General features: G+C 41.2%; 1 protein-coding gene across 1 annotated transcript in view; it reads left to right on the top strand.

Annotated features, from left to right (window-relative positions):
- NAA15 (N(alpha)-acetyltransferase 15, NatA auxiliary subunit) overlaps nucleotides 1-25,865 on the top strand; it is a 227,765-nt gene that overhangs the window by 137,606 nt on the left and 64,294 nt on the right. The window contains exons 10-13 of the mRNA XM_030191710.1: nucleotides 8,533-8,605; nucleotides 17,757-17,926; nucleotides 22,510-22,662; nucleotides 24,553-24,681. Of these exons, the coding sequence (XP_030047570.1) occupies nucleotides 8,533-8,605; nucleotides 17,757-17,926; nucleotides 22,510-22,662; nucleotides 24,553-24,681 (525 nt within the window). The remainder of the gene's footprint in view (nucleotides 1-8,532; nucleotides 8,606-17,756; nucleotides 17,927-22,509; nucleotides 22,663-24,552; nucleotides 24,682-25,865) is intronic.

Here is a 25,865-nt window from a genome sequence, read left to right as displayed (position 1 = left end):
AGGGACCAGGTAGATACTTTATTTCATTGTCCCAAAGAAGGAAGGTACCTTTTATCCGGTCTTAGATCTCAAAGATCTAAACTGCTGCCTCCAAGTGCCCAATTTCACATGGAGGCACTAAGAGAAGTCATGGCCTTGGTTAAAGAGGGAGAATTTCTCACTACCTTGATCTCAAGAAGGCGTCCTTGCATATAGCCATATGGCCTCCGCATCAGATGTTTCCATGTTTTGTGGTTCTGGGCAGTCTCTTCCAGTTCAGGGATTTGCTCTTTGGTTTTGCCATTGCTCCCAAGAATGTTTACCAAGGTTATGGTGGTGACATCCTTCGGTGCCAGGTAATTAGAGTTCACCCTTATCTTGACAGCTGGCTCATTCATGTGTCGTCCTATTTGGACAGCATGGTGGCAACAGACAAAATTGTCCTCCTCCTGCAATCATTAGGTTGGGCGATCAATTTTGAGATGAGCAGACTAACTACATCACAGACGCTAGAATATCTGGGCATTCTATTCGACACAGTATGGGAGAGTATCTTCCTCACAGAGCACAGGAAGTTGAAGCTGGTTCAACAGATTCGTCTTTTTTTAAGGCAGGCCCAGGGTTTGGGACTATGTCCAGGTTCTTGGGTTAGTGATAGCAGCGATGGATGTGGTGCCATAGGCAAGAGCTCATATGTGACTGTTAAAAGGAATCTCTTCTTATCCTCTGGTCTCTGCTGTCACAGAAGTATGGCCTTCATTTTGCTTGGATGCTGGTTACCAGATGGAGCATGTGCTGGTAGTTATCACCCAGGAATTTGACCGTTGGAGCACCCTTTCCGAAAAAAACAATAGGAGGTGGTGACAATGGATGCCAGCAAATTGGGTTGGGGAGCTCATTATAAGTTTCATCTGGCACAGGGCACCTGGACAGAACAGGAGGTCTCAGTGGTCGATAAATCGCTTGGAGCTCAGGGCAGTATGGAATGCCTTATGCAACTTTGCTCTTTTTCTGCTGGGAGCCTGGTCCGAATTTTATCCGACAATGCGATGGCAGTGGCTTATAAGCAAGGTGGGACCTGCAGTCATCCGATGGTGGTAGAGACAGCCTCCTTCGTGAATTGAGCAGAGAAAAATCTTCTCTGTTTGTTGACAGCTCACATCGCAGGATCCTTGGATGTAGAGGCGGACTTTTTCAACAGGCATTCCTTGGACTCGGGAAAATGGGAGCTATCCAGCCAAGGGGGTTCAGTTGAAAAAGGACTGATGGGGTTCTCCACTTCTGGACTAGATGGCGATGAAAAGGAATGCTAAAGTGCTTAAGTTCTTCAGCCATTGGAAAGAACTGGGCTTGATGGGTATCGATGCCCTGTTTGGAGACACTTCTACTGTATGTCTTCTCTTCTTGGCCCATGATAGGCTGCATGTTGAAAAGGATCACATTGCACCGGGGTCAAATAATTCTTATAGCCCTGGGTTGGCCACAGAGGCCGTGGTTTGCGACCTGATTCGACTGCTACATGGAGGTCCTCTCTGTCTTCCATAGATACACGGCCTACTGAAACAAGGTAAAGGAGGATCCTTGCCCCTTTGGTTTTATGGCTTGACCATTGAAAGGGCTCAGTTGAGATGAAAAGGTTATTCTGGTTTCGTCATTGCTAACTTGCTTTAGGCTCAGACATGCTCTCTACATCCATGACGTATGTGAGGATGTGGAGGATGTTCGAGGGCTGGTATGCTGAGCTTGGACTGTCTCCTTTCTCTGCTCAGATCACGCACATCCTACTATTTTTCCAGACTGGTCTTCATAAAGGATTGGCGTTGGGTTCTCTAAAAGTTCGGGTTGCAGGTTGCGACTTTGGTCTGTTGCAGTGGCTGACTACAGAAGATCTCTTGCAGCTTACTCAGTTATCATTCAGTTTTTGTGGGGAGTAGGCCACTTGCTGCCTCCCTTTCTACGTTGTGTCCAGAGTGGCACCTTAATTTAGTCCCTTGGGCTCTTCAGAAGCCGCCTTTTGAGCCACTCCAGAAGGATTCCTTGAAAGATTTTATGCTAAAGACAGCGTTCCTGATGATTGATGCGTTGGCACATAAGGTTTCAGAGCTTCAGGCTCTCTTGTTGGAATACGTTTCTTCACTTGCTGGAGGCGGGGGTCTCCCCGCACGTGGTTTCTTCCAAAAGTGGTATCAGCATTTCATTTCAACCAATCTGTAGAGCTTCTGTCCTTTCGCAGAAAGGATGAAGAGGCTCAGTATTCTTCCTTGAAGCTTCTTGATGTTTGTAGAGTTAGATATCTGGAAGTCGCGAATAAGTTTTGCAAACACAGACAGACTGCTTTTTGGTAAGCTGAGGCTTGGCCTTATAGCTTCCAAGCTCACAATTGCTAGATGGCTGAAGATTATTGTGTCAGCTTATTTACTTGCAGGGAAGCAGGCTCCTCAGGTCTTGTGGGCTTATTTTATGAGGTGTACAGCGACATCCTGGGCAGAGGCTACCTTACTGTCTCTGGTGGATATTTGCAAGGCATGGTCGATGCTGCGTACCTTAGCCAGACACTACAGGGTGGACGTTGTGGCACGCTCGGAAGCCAGTTTTGGGGGCTTCGGTCCTCAGGGAAGCAGCACTGGGATCTCACCTACTCTAGGGATTGCTTTTGAACATACAGGTTCCCTACATAATGGAAAGAAAAATTAGGTCTTACCTGAATTTTCTTTCCATTATTCCAGAGAACTGCGCAAAGTTTCTGAGATGTTTAGTTGGTGCAAAGTAATAGATCAAATGACAACTGTCGCCTTGTATGGTGCTTCCTGCATATCTCTTGTTCTCTACAAGTTGTATAGAGATGGGAGAGGTCCACACATGTTTGCTTATCTAGTTAGTGTTTTTTTTTGTTACATTTGTACCCCGCGCTTTCCAACTCATGGCAGGCTCAATGCGACTTACATGGGGCAGTGGAGGGTTAAGTGACTTGCCCAGAGTCACAAGGAGCTGCCTGTGCCTGAAGTGGGAATCGAACTCAGTTCCTCAGTTCCCCAGGACCAAAGTCTACCACCCTAACCACTAGACCACTCCTCCACTCCAGTAGGTTCGTGAGTTGTTTAAGGTTGTTGTGTTTATTCTGAGTTTCTCCTTACTGCTTGTCTAAGTAAATACTGAGGAGCTGGACTGGATGCCGAGAGAGAGAGATGTTTTGGCTCAGTTTTCAGTTCTCTAGTTCTTCTCACTATTCCAGAACCTGTGGGACAGCAGTGCCCATCAACCAACAGGTGGATATAAAGGAAAGAAAATTGTCAGGTAAAAGCTAATTTCTCTTTGGTTTGCCTTATTTATCTTCTTTCATATTTTAGATTAATCCTTGTTTTGCTGAAAAGTCAAAAGGGAATACATAGTAACATAGTAAGTGATGGTAGTTAAAGACCTGTGTGGTCCATCCAGTCTGCCCAAAAGATAAATTCATTTTACATGGTATGTGATACTTTATATTTACCCGAGTTTGATTTGTCCCTGCCATTCTCAGGTCACAGACTGTAGAAGTCTGCCCAGCACTGTTCTTGTACTAAAAGTTCTGAAGCTAACGTCGAAGCCCCTTAAAATTTACACTCTAGCCCATCCATATCTATTCAGTCACAATCAGGGCATAGACCGTAGAAGTCTGACCAGTACTGGTTTTGCTTCCCAATTACTGGTGTTGCCACCCAATCTCCACTAAGATTCCATGAATTCATTCCTTCTAAACAGGATTCCTTTGTGTTTATCCCACACGTTTTTTTAATTCTTTATTTATAATTTTAATTTACAATAATCAAGGATCCCCTTGTACAGAAATACAGGTAGAATTGGGTATTATATAACTCCAAATACTCATATAGTTCATGAATTAATATAAGAAAATAAAGAGAATATTCTCTAAAATTTAGAGTATAATTACACTAACATTGTAATACAAAACCTTTCTTAGACCTTAAACTTAAATGAGAGGGGAAAAGAGTCAGAGAAGTTATACAAACATATAATCAAGTTAAAGGCATAGCTGCTTTAACTCCAAGTTATACATTATTTAATCTGTTTCGAATTTACGAACGCTTTAAGTTGTTCCGGTGAAAAGAAAGTATATTTAGTTTGACCTAATTTAACTACACACTTACAAGGGTATGCAAGAAAAAAAGAGGCACCTATATCTAAAGTCTTTTGTTTTAAAGCAAGAAACGTCTTTCTGTTTTGCTGGGTTGATTTGCTGACGTCAGGATATATCCATACTTTAGAACCACAAAATAAAGTTTTAAAATTTCTAAAGTACAGTCTTAGAATAGTATTATAGTCTTGTTCAAACACCATGGAAACAATCATTGTAGCTCTGTTCGTTATAATATCCGAGGAGTGTTCTAATATATCAGAAATATTTTGTAGATCAGGAATGTCTTTTTCAAGAGGTTGTATACCTCCTCTGGATTTAGGAATAAAGTAAATCTATTTACCGGGGGGGTTGCCTCAGTAGGAATATTCAAAATTTCTGACAAATATCTGCGAAAAGGATTCATCAAGGTTACCCCCACATTAATTGGAAAATTCAAAAATTGTAAATTAAGGCGCCGATTAAAGTTCTCAACTTGCTCAATTTTACGTCTAATGTCCATAGTGTCTTTAATAGCCACTTCTTTAAACACATTTAACGCTTCCACCTCTTTTTGTAGAGATTGCACTTGAGTTGTTAATTCACTTTTAACAGAATCTACAGTATTTTTTAAATCTTCAAACTTAGAATTTAAATTAAGCACATCACCTGACGTCTTCTGTAGAGTTGTAGTAATCTGGTCTAACATCACCTTCAGCGTTAGTAGGTTCACCTCCAAGCTCAATGCTGAGGGAGTCAAACTTCCCTCAGCTCCACGCATCGTCAATCGCTTGCCTGGGTCCTCACCGGACGCCCCTGCCAACACATCATCAGATTCAACGGGGTTTCCCACCAGGGTCGCTCTCGATGCCGGACACGGAGGCATCTTCACAGAGGATGGAGACAGGGAGACTTCCTCTCCCGGCGGGGAGTCTGCTTCTCCGATTCCCCTCTCCCCCCCCCCCCCCCCCGCAGTGGGATCCTGTCCCCTAGGCAACTTGGAAGTACCGGGAAAGTAGCGCTCTAGCGACGGTTGAGCTGGTGAGGAAGATGAGGTAGGTGGAGGCACTACCCTCAGGATTCCTTTACGCTTAGTATGAGGCATTTCGATAAGAAAAAAGAAAATTGCCATCTTGTTTCCCCCTATCCCACACATGTTTGAATTCCATTACCGTTTTCATCTCCACCACTTCCTGCGGCAGGGTATTCCATGTATCCACCACCTTTTCCTTGAAAAAATACTTTCTGACATTACTCCTGAATCTGTCACCCTTCAACCTCAATTCATGTCCTCTAGTTCTGCTGCCTTCCTATCTCCGGTAAAGGTTTGTTTGCGGATTAATACCTTTCAAATATTTGAACGTCTGTATCATGGCACCCCTGTTTTCCCTTTCCTCCAAGGTATACATGTTCAAGTCGGCGGGTCTTTCCTCATACGGTTTACAACACAAATCCCATACCATTTTTGTAGCTTTGCTTTACACAGCTTCCAGTCTTCTTACATCTTTAGCAAGATACGACCTTCAAAACTGAACACAATACTCAAGTGAATATTAACTGTGCCCTTGAAAAATGATCTACAACTAAATAAATCCATGGCCAGCTAGAAACAAAATCCCCTTGTGGATGAAATGCTATTCTGTGTAAATGGTGTCACATTAGAAGGCACCTTGACATAAGCACCAATTTTTTCATATTTCCAGTGGTCTTTTCTAGTACATACATATAAATTATTAGTGGTGTGGATTGATTCCAATTTTACACCAGGCATAGACTATATTTTGGGACACAATTTTCAAATAGCCTTTGTTGTTACAAGTATAGGGGTACTTTCACTACACATACTTCTAGCTAATTTTCAAAGAGAGACTGCCATGAAACTTAGCTACAAATTATGTGCAGTGAAAGTACCACTCTCTGTCTTCAATGCAGTAACAGGAGGAACATTCTGGATTCCTGCTCCAGAATAATGCCAAGTAATGAAAGTCTGATCTTTTGAGTGGAAGCTCCAGTAGTAGATGCCCCTTAGCAAGTGGAAAGAATTTATAAGTCCGGGCTCTTTCTTCCATACCACAAGGATAGTCCAGCTAATGATTCACTGGAAGGTGTGTTGGGTTTTCCTGCCTTGGGGCCTATCCAGACCTTGGACTTCTAACTCTGAGATCAAGAGGCGAAGGGAAGGGCCAGAATTGGGGCCTTTTTCCCATAGAAGAGGAGTGTGGAGGAAAGAGGGGGTTTAAGTTTGAGCCACATTTGAACCCTGAGAAGGAGAAAGAGAATCATCATGGAGGGTCCCATCCTAAAGAGAGGAGTGTAAATCTGAAGCTAATTCCACATCCAACTCAGAGAAAGTTAAGAACCCATAAGCGGTGGAAGTACATGCTGGTGACCTGATTTCACAAGAGGTGGGTCCCAAGTCCTGGGTGCATCCTGCTTGGCTGGTACAGAGATATGTCATGCATGTGGTGAATTGGAGAGACGATTTTGTCCCACAGAGAAGGAAGAGGGGACTTTGACATGGGGGCGTGACAGCAGGAAAAGGAACAAGGAGAGAGCATATCTCAGGCCTTATATTGGTCAAGCATTATCTGAAAAAGAGGAGATCAAGTGGCTGCCTGGAGTTTCTAGTGTTTGAGAGGCACTTGAGAAGGTGCAAAATACAGCTACAGGAGACAGACTCGTGCAGGAGAGCAGAAGTGACAGCACATTACAAAGAAGTCCAAGGGACAGTAATAACTATGAGCAAGTCGAGAGAGTTTTTTTTCCCCATCATCTGACTTTGTTTTTATTGACTATATACATTATTGTTTTCAGGGAGAGCCTAGTGGTATATTTATACTAATCCCTACCAACCTCCATTGGTGATTTTTTTCCCAGTGTGGGTTATCCAGAGACTGTTCAGAGGATATTCAGTCAGCCACCAGGTACTGTGTGTGCATGGGAAGAGAATGTTGGAGGAGATTTTGAGATTATAGCCATAGACACCCAAATTTATCATGTGTACCTGCCAGTTGGAGGTTCTGACAAACATAAGAATAGAAGCAACATTCTATGCTACCAATCCCAGGGTAAGCAATGGCGTCCCCATGTCTGTTTCAGGAACTTGTACAAACATTTAAACCGAGATACACTAACTGCTGTTAACCACATCCTCTTGCAATGAGTTCCAGAGCTTAACTATTCACTGAGTGAAAACATATTTCCTATTTATTTTAAAAGTATTTCCATGTAACTTCATTGAGTGTCCCCCTAGTCTTTGTACTTTGTGAAAGAGTAAAAAAATCAATTCACTCCTACTCGTTCTATACCACTCAGGATTTTGTAGACCTCAATCATATCCCCCCTCAGCTGTCTCTTTTTCAAACTGAAGAGTCCTAACCTCTTTAACCTTTCCTTATGTGGGAGGGATTCCATTGCCCTTTGAACCTTTTCTATTTCTGCTATATCTTTTTTTGAGATAACAGTGAGCAGAACTGAACCCAATACTCAAGATGCGGTTGCACCATAGAGTGATAACAGAGGCATTATAGTGTTCTCATCTTATTTACCATCCCTTTCCAAATAATTTCTAGCATCTTGTTTGCTTTTTTGGCTGCTTCTACCAGACACATGTACTTTTGCATTTCTTAATAACCACACTCACAACAGTACATTTCCAAGGAGTGGAGGAGTGGCCTAGTGGTTAGTGTGGTGGACTTGTGGTCATGGGGAACTGGGTTCGATTCCCACTGCAGGCACAGGCAGCTCCTTGTGACTCTGGGTAAGTCACTTAACCCTCCATTGCCCCAGGTACAAATAAGTACCTGTATATAATATGTAAGCCGCATTGAACCTGCCATGAGTGGGAAAGCGCGGAGTACAAATGTAACAAAAATAAAAAAATTTACAACATTAAAGTAACATTCAGTAAATACCGCTATTTTACTACCCTGAGCATGCTCCTGGGAATATCTTTTTAACACCACTTAAAGTGAGCAAGTTTCTACAGTATGTGTGTTTTAGCCAGGCAGAGAGAGAGGCCAGCTTAAATGTGTTAAGTGATTTTGAAAGTTGTCCTCTTTAATTAGGTGCAGAAGGAAATAGAAAAGTGTTTATTCTGTGTAGACTTGTTTTCTCTTACAGCACTCATGGCAGTTGTAAATGAGTGTTTACTATATTGGAAGCCAGTTGTTTTGGAATGGAGCTGTTACTGTAGTTCTTGTACATCTAGAAGAAAAGGATGAGGCAGGACAGCCATCTGTTTGAGGAACTATTAAGTGTCATAGGCCTCTATTTAGAGTCAGTCTGATATGTGCCATATCACAATTCCTTCACGCTTGCTCCTTTAACCAAGCTATTATGTAATTTGTGCTGCTTCTCAGTGAAAGGAACACTGTCTCTGCCAAGATGTCTGTTGCTGTAAAGTACTTACAGTAACCATTTGTTTGTTCTGGCAATACTAGGTGGTGATCATAGAAGAATTGGTGGTTGGCTATGAAACATCTTTAAAGTGCTGCAGGCTGTTTAATCCAAATGGTGAGTACCCTGTAGGGTTTTGTGCCCTCTGTGTGAGTGAAATAGGTCTACAGGCTAGCAGAATTATCTGTGGAAGGATGAGAAATAAGGGAAAACAGTTGAACTTGTTCTGTTGATCTTCACAGTCTGTTCCTTTTTTCAAAATATCCACAGTGAATATGCATGAGATAAATATGCACGTTTTAGAAATTTTTATTTTCTTTTTGCATTCTCAAGCACACTTAAAAGGGAAATACAGGCTGTAAGACAATAAACAGTGACTCATCACAATAAGAAAATAAGGAGAAATCCAAGAGAGGAAAGCAATACACCAGAACCAATAATAGTAAAAAGAAAATATAATGAAAACAACCTAGGATACAGAGTCTAAATTCACAGAATCACATCTCTGTTCTATCTATTCTGCAATTTCTATTCCTCTTTTAACTTGCTATTGAAAGCGTATTACAGAGCAAATAGATATCCCAACTAGATAGGATTAAATTAAAATCAATAATTAGATTGATTTTCTAAATTAAGATTGTCATTTTTGTAAAACATAACATTAAGAAACGAAGACCTTTTGAAAAGAACTGTAAGGAGTAGTTAAGTGAACTATTATAGGTAGACTAATCTATATTTTTGTGCCTTGGAAGGCAAAAGAATGTTCCCAAACAGACTTCAATCGCATGTTTTCACAGAAGGGCTATCAAGACAGATTTTTAGAGCTCCTTAAATGCCCTCTATGACTTCGGAATATAAGCAAGTTTTCTACCATAACTGAATTCACCATAAACATATTTATAGACCAGACAGGCTATTTAAACTGGAATTTGGGGTTCTAATCTTAGCCAATGTAAGTTATTTAAGAGGGGGCTAACTTTGTAAAACCTGCCTGATCCAACGATTAATCTTGCAGCTGTATTCTGTAGAAATTGGAGTTGCCGCATTTGTTGCTTATTTATGCCACAACATAAAGAATTATAATCAATAATGGAAGCAAAATTGCCTGTGCTATTGTTTGAAATCCACCAGGGCTTAAGGATGCTCTCAATTTCCATAGATGAAAAAAGAATTTCCTTAACAAAGCATTAATCTGGTGTTCATAACATAGCTTAAAATCTAAAATTATACCAAGTACTTTTGATTTATTATTAAATTTTATTACAATCACAAGGTCTCTCGGTACTGCTCCAAGCTCTGATCACATGACAGGATAGCGTTGGATGCCTTTCTTCTTCACTGGGGAACAGGTTTTCTGTATGCATATCCTTCCATTCCTCTCATGGGGAAGACTTTGCTGAAACTCATGCAAGACTGGGGAATCATGATCCTGATCACCCATATTGACCCAGGCAGATCTGGTTCCCGCTTTTTCTGGGGTTGTGCTCCGAAGAACTATGGAGATTGGACTGTGTTCCAACCCTAATCACAACCTGTAGTCTCTGGCCCTCATGGCCTGGAAGTTGAATTTGCTTCCTTGAATCTCCCAGAGGTGTTTCCAAGGTCTTACTGACTTCCAGGAAAGATTTCTGCTAAGAGATGTTATACTTTCAGGTGGAGGAGGTTTGGTGTGAGGGCAAGGCTCTAGATTATCTTTTTTTTTTTTTTTGCCCTACACAGAACCTTCTTGAATACCTTCTACACCTCTCTGAGTCTGGTCTCAAAACCAACTTTGTAAGGGTTCACCTCAGTGCAGTTTGTGCTTACCATCACCGTGTACAGGGTAAGCCCATTTCTGGACAACCTCTAGTTTGATTCATGGGAGGTTTGCTGTTGAAGTCCCCTGTCAAATCTCTGTCTTAGGACCTCAGTGTCATACTTACCCAGCTGATGAAAGCTTCTTTTGAGCCACTCAATTCCTGTCTTCTGAAGTACTTGACCTGGAAGATCTTGTTTTTGATGGCAGTTACTTCATCTTGCAGAGTCGATAAGCTTCAGGCCATGGTGGCGGATCCACCTTACACAAAGTTTCATCATAACAGAGTAGTTTTCTGCACTCACCTTAAGTTCCATCCTAAGGTGGTCTTGGAATTCCATCCTAACTAGTCAGTCGTCCTGCCAACATATTTCCCTAGACCACATGACCACCCTGGCTAAGGCACACTGCACATCTTGGACTGCAAGCAAGCCTTGGCCTTCTTCCTGGACTGGACTAAGCCCTATAGACAGTCCACTCAGCTTTTTGTTTCTTTTGATCCCAATAGGATGGGGGTAACAATTTGGAGTATAAATGCACTCTTTCCAATTGGCTGGCAGACTAAATCTCTTTCACTTGTGCCTATTCTGGGCTGACTCTGGAGGGCCATGTCATGGCTCATAATGTCAGAGCCATGGGTGCGTTGGTAGGCCACTTGAGATCATTGAAGAGATTTGCAAGGTTGCAATGTGGTCTTCAGTCCACACATTCACATTCCATTGCTGCCTAATCAGAACACTCAATGCAACAGCCAGTTTGGTCAGACATTTCAGCAGAATTTAAGGTCTAGAATCCAACTCCACCCTCCTAGGCCCGTTTTTCTTCTGTTCCACGCTGCACCCTCACAACCAGTGTGTATATAGCTTCAGGTTAATTGACTTTCTTGGCCTCGCCTTTGTGGGTCCCTGTTGTCCTAATGTTGTTTTTGGTGAGCCTGGTAGCTAGGGATTCCCACTTGTGAGAATTATATGGCCTGCTTGTCCTAAAAAAAAAAAAAAAAAGCAGTTACTTACCTGTAGCAGGTATTCTCACATACCCTCCCACCTCCAGTAGGAGTTGAATTTAGTTTTTAGCTATATTATACTACTGCTGGTCCCGCGCTTGCAAGTCAGACAGGAGGGCACTTGCACATGCTAAGTGGAAGCGCTGCCTTAAAGGGAGAGTATGCTAAGCAGTGTTTCCACACCGTGGATGATGTCCGTGGAGCTCCGTGGATGATGTCACCCACATGTGAGAATAATTGGCCTGTTGTCCTCAGCGAATACATGCTGTAAGTAAGTAAATTCACTTTATTAGCTTGGGCCTACTTGAGTGACGTTATTCATTAGTCTTAACTTGAAAAAAAGACTTTAACTGCTCATGTTCAAAAAATACATGTAGTAGTCATTATGAAACTTAAAAACACACCTTTAAAGGATGCTTCAGGATAAAGCTTATGCCCAAAGCTCTGCCTCTTTAAAAAACCTCCTTTTGTCTTTGTGTGTGTGTAATTCTACATATGTCTGGAAATAACTATAGTTTTTCTTGAGAAAAGAAACATCTTTTTTTAGCAGAAATAAAATTTTAGTACCAAACTAGACCAAATGTAACTACTAATGTGCAGAGGCATCAGACTCCCCCAGATTCTCAAATTTCAGGGAACAGCCTCCCGGTAGAAGTGATGGAGTCAATGTTGTGTCTGAATTCAAGAGAGCTTGGGACAAGAACATAAGATCTCTAAGTGAGTGATAGATTAGATAGCATGGATGGGCAGACTGGATAGAGCATATGGTCTTTATGTGGCTACATTTTTTCTGTTAGTCAATTTTGCCTGTGGACAGTCAAAATATTCCCACCTTCCCCTTCACCCTCTGCCTTTATAGTTCTTCTAGGAGTTAAATAGTAGGCCCTCACATAGAGGAGATATTCTGAAAACATCCACAAAATACCTCCTAAGCATACTTTGTGATATAACAGACTGAGTCATAGGTAAATTAAGAAAACAAAGGTTATACCTCCTGTTGGGATGGTTGAGAGCTTCACGCTTCCTGCTTGTGACCATCTGTCTTTGTCTGCTATTTGTCTTTCCACACTCTTCCATCTTAACCTCTTGCAGCACAATACACTACTCTTGCTATTGATTTTCATTTTTAAGCTAGTAGTAGTCCCTAGAAGTTGGCTGACATGATGAGACAATGATCCCTTCTTTGCAACAAGAGTTGTTTTAAAGGTTAGATCATTTTGGTAGGAGAATTACCTCCTACCTCTTTCAGGCAATTCAGGATGTCCAGACATGGCTCCCTGGCTTCTTCCTTGTACTGGCACACAAACGCTTCGGGCTTCATATCATTCATTTTATTTGTTTGTTTTTGTCATTTGGTATACTGACATTCATTACCATTTATAGTGGTTTACAGTTTGAACTAGGTGAAAGCTGATACACAATAGATACAACAGTAAACATTATTGACTGAAAGAGAAACAATAGGGATGGAAAAGTGAAAATAAAACAACATGTTATGCATTTAGCTGAAGGTAAAAGGGAGTAGGGAATGCCTGTGTGAGAGACAGTGCGGCAAGGCATGTAAGCTGAAAATAAAGTCAAGAAAAAGCTCTATAAAATAAAGTACAGCTTTGAATTTCCTCTGAGTATACCAGTCAAAGTTGTGTTGATAATAAATTCCATAGAGAGGAGCGGTATGACAAAAAAAAAAACATATCACAAAATCCAAAAAATGTTCGAAAATGGTGGGTACAATATTTGATATTCACAAAATGAAGCACATGAGATGGGTGTATAATGATTGAGGCAAAGAGGATAAGTAATCCAGCCGACCCATGTGGTAAGCCTTGTAAGAAAGAAAGAGGATCTAATACTGAATCCTAAAACTAACAGGCAGCCAATGTTGAGTGTAAAGAAGAGGTACAACACGATCAGAATGCCAAGTTTTGTAAAGCAATTTAACATGAGTAGGTTGTATTTGATGCTGCTTGATTGAGTAAAGAGGTAGGCAAGCAAATAAAGAAGTTACAGATAGTGTGAGCATTGCTGCCTACCCGAGGGTGTAGGCCAAAGGCCAAGTCTCCAATAGCCAGTTGCCTCCTACCTGAGGGTGTAGGCTGAGTCTCCAATACCCAATCACCGCCTACCCAAGGGTGTAGGCCAAGACTCTGATAGCCACCTACTCGAGAGTGTAGGCCAAGTTTGAAAATTGCTGGCTACCCAAGGGTGTAGGCCAAGTTTCCAATACCAATGTTCTCTGCGATCCGTCCACTGTGTGCGATCCAGCCAGGAAATGTTAGTTCATGGTAATCCTTAGCAAAAAGGGTCCATCCACGCTTAAAAGACCTCTCAACTCCTAAAAGGGCTCCTTTGCTGTCAGGTCCTGCTTAGTGTCCCTCTTTTGCCTCTGAGTGAGTCCAAGACCCCAGAATTTCCCCTCCCCGGGTTTCTATATCATCCAGGAAATATCAAGATTCCAATCCTGGCCCCCTTGAAGGCTATCAAAGTCCTCTTTCGCCCCTCTAGGTTCTGTAGACAACCCAAAATCTCTTGGTTGTCTGCTGTGTAAATCAGATGCAAATAAGGAAACAGCTCAAATTCTGGACACAATTGTCATAACCCTAAACAATCGAGCAATTGTTATAACCCTAAACAAAGTTATGGGGGTAACCTGTGTGGAGTGCTATTTGCAACCCTAAACAAAGGCATGGGTCAGTAGCCTGCACAGAGTGATGCTTATAGACCTGTTCGCTTTACTGAGCAGACTGGTCTTTATCTGACATCATTTAATGTGTTACTATATGTAATTACCTGAGCAAAGTCCTTTCAGACTGTATGAACAGTGTCTACTCTGTCCTTTCAGGGGCATTAAAAAAAATTAAATAATGTTTTTTTTGTTCTCTTTGTGAAGCCTTTTTATTTTTTCCAACCTGACAGATGTTAGAAATAAATTATATATAATGGGTCAATAACAATTGTTTGGGGGCAAAATAAGTCTCCAAGAATGTAGAAAAGGAGAAACAGGGGTGATATGATACAGACGTTCAGATATTTGAAAGGTATTAATCCACAAACGAACCTTATCCGGAGATGCGAAGGCGGTAGAACGAGATGATATGAAATGAGATTGAAGGGGGGCAGACTCAAGAAAAATGTGGGGAAGTATTTTTTCACGGAGAGAGTAGTGGATGCTTGGAATGCCCTCCCGCGGGAGGTGGTAGAAATGAAAACGGTAACGGAATTCAAACATGCGTGGGACAAGCATAAAGGAATCCTGTGCAGAAGGAATGGATCCTCAGGAGCTTAGTCAAGATCGGGTGGCAGAGCCAGTGGTGGGAGGCAGGGATAGTGCTGGGCAGACTTATATGGTCTGTGCCAGAGCCGGTGGTGGGAGGCAGGGATAGTGCTGGGCAGACTTATTCGGTCTGTGCCAGAGCCGGTGGTGGGAGGCGGGGCTGGTGGTTGGGAGGCGGGGATAGTGCTGGGCAGACTTATACGGTCTGTGCCCTGAAGAGCACAGGTACAAATCAAAGTAGGGTATACACAAAAAGTAGCACATATGAATTATCTTGTTGGGCAGACTGGATGGACTGTGCAGGTCTTTTTCTGCCGTCATCTACTATGTTACTATGTAAGACTGGGACCAGATTTGGCATGGAGAAAAACCCGTGAAAAGATATATGGGTTTTGCAAATGGCTCATAAAATGACACAGTACATTTCTATGGGAGAAGCAGTTCCGCCTTCTACAGCATAGAAAGTTTGAAAGAATGAATCACAGCAGTTAGGGAGTTGCTCCTTTCAAAATCTCTCTTGCCTATCTATATGTTAAATATCTTTCTAACCTCATGTGCAACTTTCTTTAAATTAGTCACCTTATTTTCTAACTCCTCTTACTCCCTTACTTATCTGTATGTTCCGTCTTTGTTTATACCCTACACTGTCAGTTAAAATGTTTTGTTCTGTATTATGTTGACATTGTAAGTAGTATACTAGGCCATACTTTGTATTGTTTTAATATTTTTATTGTTGTAATTGTCTGTTGTGCATATTCGTACTGTACATTACCTTGAGTGAATTCCTTCAAAAAGACGGTAAATCCTAGTAAATACAATAAATAAAACTGCCTTTCCCCTCTTCTCTACTGCCCCTGTCCAAGAAACACATACACTCATTTATTTTCTGACAATTCTATCAGATATTTTTCTTGTTCTTCTAACTATATTGTAAACTTCAACAGTTCTTTGTAACTGCTGTTTCTGACTAATTGAGGCATAGCTAGTCAGCCTACTTTGGCAGGTCATATTAACTTTTTTGTTTGTTTGTTTTCATTGTGTTAAAATTGGTAATTATGGTCCTAAAATGCAGATGGGCAAGTGGTCCGCTAGTCCCAGTAGAATGGAAGATGAAGAAGCAGACACAATGAAAGCTGGATATAAAGACGCCCAGCAGGGCCGTTTCAGAGGTGATACATGTACCTCAGGGTGTAATAATCTCATTTCACCAAAGGTAAAAGCCCTAAGGTGTAGTACTGCCAATGCACCCAGGTAAAACAGACATTCATGAATGAGCAGAGGTCCTCCTGTGTCTGAATGGTCTGGTTTTCCTGGATGCATTGGCAGTACTACTCCTTAGGGCTTTTACCTTTGGTGAAGTAAGATTATTACACCCTGAGGTATATGTTTTGCTCATGAAGCAGCCTTGTTGAGTGAAACACGGCTGTGTCAGGCTCTGTTTTAGCCAGCTTTCTACAATAAAGGTTTTTAATCTACCTTTCATCGTGTCTGCTGCTTCATCTTCCAGAACTGGTAATTATCCATTAAGTGATCTTGGGCAAGTCAATTGTCTGTTACAAGCATAGAATGTAAAAGTTCTGGGAGCAGGAAATTATCTATTGTACCTGAATATTGCCTCAGACTTCTGAGAAAGGTGTGAGTCAATTCAAAATCTAATCCGATCCAGTTTAGATACCCGGAGACCAGAATTACTTGCCAAACAAATTTATTGCAAAATGATGAATGATTACAGAACAGTGTCTCATTCCCCAACCTCTTCAAAAGTGGGGAAAATGTCCATGGTGATCTATTTGCGTCCAGTATCATCAACAAACTTCCTGTTTTTTTGCTCCAAAACTCCAACAAAAAGTTAAATAGCCTGTAATGCATTGGCCATTCCATGGAAATTTGTTTTCATGTATGTTCATCTTAAGTTCCTTTAGTAGCCAGCATTTAACTCTCAGAGAACACCACAGTGCCTCTGTGATAGTTCTTTATTGGCCAAGGCAAACTTGGTTGCCAGTCATGTTGGAGCTGTTTAGTCAGAAGCTCATAAGATTGGTCATATTTCCAGAATTGATCTCTCACAACTACGGAGAACGATTCCATTCCAGTGTATCAGGCTTGATAGCATCTATCATCTTGATTCTTGAGATTCACCAGGTTTTGGTTTCACTAAGAAGGACTTATGCTCTTAAATGATAAAGGTCCTCTTTGGTGTAAAGATAGCGATGATCATGAAAAGAGTTTCCTAATGTTACTTCACTGTCTGTATAACATGAACTAGAATTTTTTCTAACTACAATAACCAGGTCAACTGTTTAGTAGAATACATCAAATTTTGCTACCAGCAAATTGAATTCTGTAGTAAAAGCACATTGTCAAGATGTTATCTATAGCCCATTTAAGACAAGATTCAGAATATCTGTAAAGCTGCCATGTGATCCTCACTGTATATTTTTACCTTGCATTATTGCCTGGATTAGGCTTCAAGAACAGATGGTGCGGGAGGTAATCACTGTTGAGAAATACTTCTGTTTTGATGTCATCAGTTAATGCAGCTCTACAGAGATCTCAGGCTGCTTAAAATCCATTCAGTCCTAGTGTGGTCCACCTCTAATAATCATTTGGTGTGAAGATTTTGTTTTTAAATTCAACAAATGTGAACACGTACCAAAGCGGCCCTTAGCCAGTAATAACCCAGTTTTAAGGTTGATTGATCCTACTTGTCAATGGAGAGGGCAAAGTTGCTTACCTATGACAGGGTTCTCCATAGACAGCAGCATAAAACAACCATATGACCTCTTTCATCTCCCAGAAGGTTGATTTTTGAGCTATGGACTAGCAGAAATGCTTCTGAGGGAGTGAACTGTGTAAGAAAATACACATGCTCAAACTTTTTCTCTTAGCTCTGAGAGAGCTACTTTTCTCTCAGCACCATCAGATGTCACCCATTTGTGTGACTGATATTTTCTCCATTCTACTGAGAACCCTTTTCCAGTAACCAACTTTGTTTTATATACTCAGATTCCAAAGCTTTTTTTTTTTTTGTCTTTTCATAGTATCTCATTCAGACTTAGGTCTGAAGTAATTAGTTCTTTCTCTGTGAAATAACAGATTTTTCTGTACTACTGTGTTTTGAAAACTACTGTGTATGGGTTGTGTGCTCTTAAATTATCTGCTTCCCACTTAAATTCTTTTTTCTGTGTGAGGATAGATGATGGTAAAGAAGAACCTCCCACCACTTTACTGTGGGTCCAGTACTACTTGGCACAACATTATGACAAGATTGGACAGCCATCTATAGCTTTGGAATACATTAATGATGCTATAGATAGCACACCGACGTTAATAGAGCTGTTCCTTGTGAAAGCTAAAATCTACAAGGTAAGAACTAGTGTTTATAAATATCACGTGATGCAAAATGTTGATCAGAGCTAAAATTTGTTGCAGTCCTTGAACACCTGGGTTCAAACAGTTAAACAGGAACATCCCTGGATCCCAAGGAATCTCCATCCTAATCAAATGCCAAATCATATAATTTATAGCTTTCCACTAAACTTTTATGTAAGGAGTTCTATAACCAGATATCTCCCATTGTGCTGTCCCCACCACATCTCCCAACAGTGATCAGCGCTCCCACATAATAGTATTCCAGCCTGCTACCACTTATATAGAACTTTATAATTGTTCTGCACTGATAATGCAGTACTGTCCTCCCCATGTCATGTTCCCTTTGACTCCACTACTTATCCATATACTGTTCTCTGAAATCCCCTCAAAGGAGGCCCTTCTCTTATATACAGGGTGGCTGTTAGACCTTTAATTGCACCTTTAGCCTCACAAAGATTCTCCAGTTTGTTGTATCTCTGGTGACTTTGTTTTTAACCAAATGTTTCCCTGTCCAGCTCTGCAGATAAATATAGCTATACTTATGACCAGCTGGTAGCTGATATTCTTTCTGCTTGCAGTTCAGGAAAAGAATGTACCCTCCCATCATCAGACACCTGCCTCAATTCCTTCTGTTTCCATTGCTGATAAATGCCCTTTTCTAGACCCAGAAGGAACAACTTATTGTTAGCTATTGGAGTAAGTGGCTCCTCCACCTATGCCAAAGTATTAACCCCTGTGAAATAGTTTTTGGCACCTTATATGTTTATAAACTGTTCCCTTTCATGGAGAGTTCTTCCTTCTGTACACACAGAAAAACCTTTGTAAAAGAATGAATTCAATTCTTGTATACTGCTAATATCCGCTTTACAGGGTTCAGAGCTGATAGTTTGTATCCAGCATATTCTGTATGGTGCTACGTGATCAGTGAGTTGACAACACATATACAAGTAGGACTCTTCGTTTTGCATTCATTACTTGGTGTATTTATTGACTCCTGATGCAGACGCTTTTTAGCATCGAAACACGGCCTGTGTCGGGTCGTTATCTCTGATATAATAAAGACTGTTGGACTCACGTCTCCAGTGGTGAATCGTCTATTAGTCTCTACTTTTGCCTTCTGTGATTCGTCATCGTAGAGAACTTTTCCTGTTCTATATTTTGAAAGGTGTTAATCCCAACATCTTGGTTTGAAGTCTGTATATGGATTTGCTCCACCTTGATGCACTGTGTATTTTTTGGGCATCCAAAGTAATGCCCTTCAATCTAGACTGACCAACCGAACCTCTTTTTACACCCAGAGCTTCCCACCAAGAGGTCCCGCCCATTCCACTGCCGCTCTCGTCTGGGATTGTACTACCAAACCAAAGAGGCAAAGTAGCCTGCACAGTATTAAAATGTTTTATTGTATATTGGGTTGGCATTGTAAGTAGCATACTATGCTATGTACTATTATCTGAATATTTTTACTGCCATAATTGTCTAGTGTCTATGTTTGACTTATTCTTGCTGTACACTGCCTTGGGTGAATTTCTTCAAAAAGATGGTAAATAAATCCTAATCAGTAAACTAAAACTAAAATAACTAATCCAAAACAAAAGCAGCACAAATCTTTATTCCCAATATATAAATAATTGAAAGCAAATAAAGCAGGCCAGGGTTAAATCTCTTCACATGTACCAGTATTCATTCAGCCCAATGTGTTTCAGCATCTTGGCTGCATCAGGGGCTAACTTTGTAAACACTGTACAGTACCACTGGTAATTTGGTCATGCTCAAAGCACTAAGTCTAAGAAGAGCATGGTACCAGTGGCAAACATGCAAATAAAGGAAAACTAAAAAAAACAAAAGCATCAAAAAATCAAATCTATACAAGAAATTGTAACAGACCACTGTACTCATAATAAGTCTCCTAATTATATCACTACAGATTTGGAACCCCAAACCCTTTGCTCCTTACTTGCATATATTACTTTTCTGGCTATCAATGGCTTCTTATTCCCCCAGAAAAGGCCCTCATCCTTCTTTGTAGGTTCATTGACCCATTTTTAGGCATCTCTGCATGGAGAAATTGAAACAGATGCAAACCCCTCAGGAGGATATTTGTTTTAAGTGTTACAATACTGCCTAATCACGAGATTGTTAGAAACTATCCAGTTCTCAGCTAATCTGCCAAAATAGTGCAGGGTAATTTGCTACATAAAAAGATCCAGGAGAACCCCAAATATCTAACCCTGCAAGCTGCCCACTTAAACGCAAAGTGTGTCCAAAGATGCTTAGAGATATCCTGAGACAAGTTTTTTTTAAGGCTTCAGTCATATGAATGAGGCCTTAAAAGATGTTCACCATTTTAATTGGGCAGTAATATCAATGGGGGCAGTCAGGGTCAAGAGCAATGTCATCCATGAATAATGCTATTTTAGACTTCCTCTGCCCTAGTGTGCGTACCCTCTTGATTTTTAGTTTTTACCTAATCCTAGGTACAAAGAGCTCTATCATAAAGAGTAAAAATGAGAAAGCAGGCATCCCTATCTAGTACTTCTGTTGGGCACAAATAACTAAGAGTTCCCCCTACCACCCCAGTTTATCCGAACACAGGCTTTTGGATTACTGAATAATTTTCTCACCCGCTAAGTGAAATTAGATTCACACCTAACCCTCTCCAGCACTGAGTGCAGGAAGCCCCAGTGTACTCTGAAGGCTTTCTCTGCATCCATAGCCAGCACAAGAGCCTCCTGCCGCTCTGCTCATGCTAGGCCTATCAGTTCCAGCACACAACAGATATTATCCACCTGTCTCCCAGCCACGAAATCCAGATTCACCAGTACAGCAAGGCCAGACTTAATTGCGTTGCAAACAATTTTGCCATAATTTTCACATCCAGATTTAACAGTGAAATAGATCAATAGGGATGAACAATCTGCTTTATCATTACCAGACTTTGGTATTACAGATATGCCTCCACCATAGATGGTGGAAGTTCTTCCCCATCCAGAGCACTATTGCATATCCGTACCAACTATGGAGCAAGTTGCAAGGCAGAGGTTTAAAAATACTCTAACATGAACCCATCTAACTCTGGATCCTTCCTTTCCTGTGGGCAGAACATTTAAGGCCGCATTATTTTAGTGGCCATGATTTCAGTATCTGATTGCCTCCTGCTGCTGCTCCTCCTCTCCCTCCCCCCTTCCCTTCCCGGCAGAAACTCATCCACTCTGAATTGACAGACTCTACAGTATACAACAGGACCACATAACGTAGCAAATTGCTTTCATCTCTTGGACAACTTACATAATCATTACCCTTGCTCCCCTCAGTTCTACCACTGTGCATTTGGCTACTTGTTTGTTTAATTTGTATGCCAGTAGTTACCTTACCTTACTATTACCCTGCTCATAATACTTCTGCTTTACCCTATCTGCTGGTGAAGCTCACGCTTTACTAGATGGGAGCCCATCTCTGAACACTGGACCTGAAGTCTCCCCAGCCTAAAGGGACAATTCTGTAACGTAGGATCAATACTTACACACACACACTACATGCATAAATGTTTAGAATGCTAGCACTTAAGCACATATTAGTGTAGGTGCTAGTAGGGTGCCTAAGTGCTGGTCTGCAAATACCCACTTAACTTACATGGCAGGCATTTGCAAGGGGGCATTTACATAGTTGAGACTCCCACTTTAGCACTTAATTTACAAAAGTTAGAGAGGACACGTTACGTTTAAGCAATTTTGCATTCTACAGGTTTTATTGTATAGGGCCCTGTGTTTTTATTTATGCCTTACTCTCTTGCCCTCCTGTTGTTCACAGGTTCTTTAGTGTGTTTCTCCAGTTTTTGTCTTGATCTGCACCTGAAGAAAGACTTTTACAGTACTTATGTGGACATGTGCAGCATTTTTGATTGTGTTATGCTTAGACCAAATGTTAAATGCTAAGTTGGTTAGGAATACCTCAACTGACCTTCAAACCAGTGCCTTTTAAGTTCAGCCCAGAACTCCCAGCTGAAAATAGGCGAGATCTTATTGAAGTTGACGTCTAGCAAACTGTTTGGCAGTTCGTGCATAGAAGAGTTTCCCACCGGTGAACTAGATTGTAATGAGAGCTTATCTTTTATTCTTAGAATAGATATGAACACACTTCTTCAGGAATTAGGTTACATATGAACACACTTCTTTGGGAATATGAAAGGTTGGTGCACTAACCACTTATTGCAAAGCTTCTAAGTTACTCAAATTCAGACGGAATATTTTTTTTTTGTCCATTCTTGGTTTTGAACTTGTATTTCAAAACAGTATGGCCTTTGTAGTCTGATTCTACCCATTGAAATCACTGCTGATTTGTCTATAATCACTGCTGATTGTCTAATAATGCCTCAGGATAGAGTAAACAGAAATCAGACTAGCCTAAAATTTATTTCCTGGAACTGGGCAACTTAGAAGCTTAGGGAAGAGACTACGCTGGTTTTTACTTCCATTTGAGGCACTTGTACTTTATAATTATGTCAATCAATAAATCAAGTCTAGTGAAAAATGCCTTTGCTTATGGTTTCCTAATCTATTTTTGTTTTGCTATTAAAGCATGCTGGAAACATCAAAGAAGCTGCCAGGTGGATGGATGAAGCCCAAGCCTTGGATACAGCAGACAGGTTTATCAACTCCAAATGTGCAAAATATATGTTAAAAGCCAACATGATTAAAGAGGCAGAAGAAATGTGTTCAAAGTTTACAAGGGTTTGTTCAGTATATTAAACTTTCTCTAAGTCAAATATAACTTCTCATAATTTTTAAGACCGATATATGGTGGTGTGTTTATATATGTATGCCTTTATGCAGGGCAGTTGCTGGGTTTAAAAACAGCAGTTGGGGCAGGTTTTCCATTGGTGCCCCCCCCCCCCCCCCCGAGCTAATATGCTCACAGACTAACTCTAAAGGGCAACTTGGGTTTACAGGGTGATACTACTGATTTGCCTACCCTTTGTGACAGTCTTGCCCCCTTTTCTTTCTTTCTCTCTCTCTATATATCTATCTAAGCACTGGGATTTTTTTTAAATAAGCTGTTCTGTTTTGTCCTCAAGCATGGATGCTTTTCCACCAATTATGTAGATATGTCATAGAAGCAAAACATGGCCCACAGGCCACTGGCTCCTTCAACCAACCTGCAGCAGTAGTTTGCATTTGTCTTTTATTCCCCCTCCTTCTTTCATTGCTGGTCAGTGCCGGCTGAAGACCCTGTTACAGTGCGGCAGATGTGAGGCAGCATGTAGGGCTGCTGTCTGCAGCAGCTCCATGTACTCGTCAGGAGTTGCTTCAGGGGCAGCTTGGAAAGGGGCAACCAGAGGAAGCAGGATTGAAGTGGTGCTGTGGAGACTGTGGGCAGAACATTGACAGTAGCAGAAGCAATGGCTGTCCTCTTGTTCCTCATCCTGTGCAGCACCCATCCTGGCTTGGCAGGAGGAGGAGACGGATATGACGGTGAAAATGACATATCTTTTTTTTGTTGTCCGGCTTTTTGAACCACCCAGTGTTACAGTGCAGTGTGTTCAAAACATGTCACCAGTCCCAGGAAGCATAGGAAGAGGAGGGTGGAGCTCTAGGTGTTGCATTGTCAATGTCATTTTCGTAACAGATGGGAGCATGAATGATGTGAAATGGGGGAGGGGAGCTAGGGCAACAATGAGTGAAACTGAGGGAGAGTGAGTAAGGGGGTATGAAATATTCAAGAGACTAAGAGAAGTGTTTTGAGGGGAGCATGGGAGTGAATGTGGGGAATGTGAGAGGGTAGAGTGTGTGTAACAATCTGAGGTGCTAAAAAGTAAGAGTGAGTCAATCTATATGTAGCAGAATGGGGTGGGCCACTGGGGGCCTTACCAATGGTTTGCTCAATATAGCATCAGCAGCTGAAGATTGTGGGATTGGTACCTGCAATTGGTTTGTTTGGCCCTTCCAGCCAAAAAAAGATTTCTGCTACCCGTGGATGATCAAAAGAGATGGAGAGTGTTGGAGGAGAGATAGAGTAAGTGAGGGTACTGAGATGCTGAAGGGTAAGTGTGAGGAAAATAGAGGGGAGATACTGGCAGACTGACAGGGTCAGAAAGGGTACATAAGGGTGGGGCGGGGGAGTGACAGGGGATTGGAAATGCTGTAGGATGTGAGTGGATTGTCCTTCTTGATACTGATCCCCTTCCCCAGTCCAGGATCCCCTCTCCTCCCTCTGTTCCTCCATCCCTAATTCACTGCTTAACCTTACACCCCCACCACCTGAGAATCTTTCATTTCTCTCCTCATGAGATTTATTTTCTTCCATTCCCTAGGTGCCTTCCTTTTTCCCCATTCTCTGTCCCTCCTCCTCCATTCCCAATATCAATCACTAAGATTCCTCCCCCTCAAATTATGACCTAATTAATGGTACACAAAAAAAAGATAGCAAATAGCTATTTTTATTGTGTAAAATGCTATTTTTTTATATTGATATGCAAATATATGAACAATTATATAAACTTGCCTCTCGTTCTTCAGCCTACTTCAGAATTTAAGAACTTTATATACATAACCTACGTATTTTATTTTAAATATTTCAGCTAAATATTTTCTTAATATTAGCTCTGACATCTTTTTTCACAGGAAGGAACCTCCGCCGTTGAGAATTTGAATGAAATGCAGTGTATGTGGTTCCAGACAGAATGTGCACAAGCTTATAAGTCCATGAATAAATATGGAGAAGCACTTAAGAAATGCCATGAAATTGAGAGAGTATGTACCTTCCATGGGGAGAGGATTATGCAGCATCTTGATTCTAGCAATTATGGGGTCAGAGGCGACATGGATGTACTAGGATGAGATGGTATTCAAATCTGATATATATATTTTTTTAAATGAACGACCAAAGGAATGAGAGGAGATCGAGGATTTGGTCTACTTTGATTTCTAATAGTTCTTCTGTATGGGATGCTCATAAACAGGTTGGGTAGCCTTTAGGTTTAGCCCTAAAGAAACTAGTTCAGTGATAGTCAAAGAGCAAAATAAAGTGACAAGTTGATTGGGGGCCCACCCTAGGGCCAGTTCATTCAGTGTCATTTTGGTTGACATTGTAGTGGTCCACTCCAGATAGACAAAAGGTCCAGATATGGAAAAGGTACCTGTGTCTGCGCCACACCTCCAACATAGATCTGAGGACCCAGGAAACATAGCTTTTACCTATCTTGTGTATAATACCATCTACTCAATACTTTAAATGCATTTTCTTTAATCAAGACACAAATAGAAGCTTTTTCACCTCCAAGCATACTGCCTTCTATTCAGTCTCACTCAATTCATACCCCAAATCTTTTCCCCACGCCCGCATATAAGAAAAAAAAGGATACTTTTTTTTTATAGATTACAAATACCTATAACACAGTTGAAGTTCCAGCTGCAGCGAGAAAAATGAGGAATATGAGAAATCTTGAGTGGTCAGAAATGCAATAGGCAAGCTATTTAAAATTGCAGCGTCATCCATTTTAGGAGTAGAGAGAAAGGGAAAACAATACATAAGTGGAAGTGGAGGTCACCACCATATGATAGGCGGCACTGATTTATATCTGATGGCCAAACAGTGCAGCAAGGCAAAAGGAAGAATCATTTGGATGTGGTGACTAAGCAGAGATTTAACCAGCATAAAAATTCTCTTGCAAATCATTGGTGAGACCTCATTTGAAGTATTGTATCCAGCTCTGTAGGCCACATCTCCACAAGGATATTAGGAGTATAGGTTATCAAGAAGAGGACTAAAATTATATACGGTGTATGCCGTAAGCTTTAAGAATGGAGGAGCTGAGGAATATAAAGACAAACATGTCAGAGGTGTGAACAATCCAAAAGAGGCAGGCATTTTTCCATGAAAAACAAGTTCCAGGTCATGACATGGGACAATGGAGTGTACTCGGGAATAGCTTAGG

This window comes from Microcaecilia unicolor, chromosome 2 (assembly GCF_901765095.1).
Source record: "Microcaecilia unicolor chromosome 2, aMicUni1.1, whole genome shotgun sequence".
Lineage (NCBI taxonomy): Eukaryota > Metazoa > Chordata > Amphibia > Gymnophiona > Siphonopidae > Microcaecilia > Microcaecilia unicolor.
The sequence above is the reverse complement of the archived record's forward strand: the minus strand, read 5'-3'. Positions and strand labels throughout refer to the sequence as shown.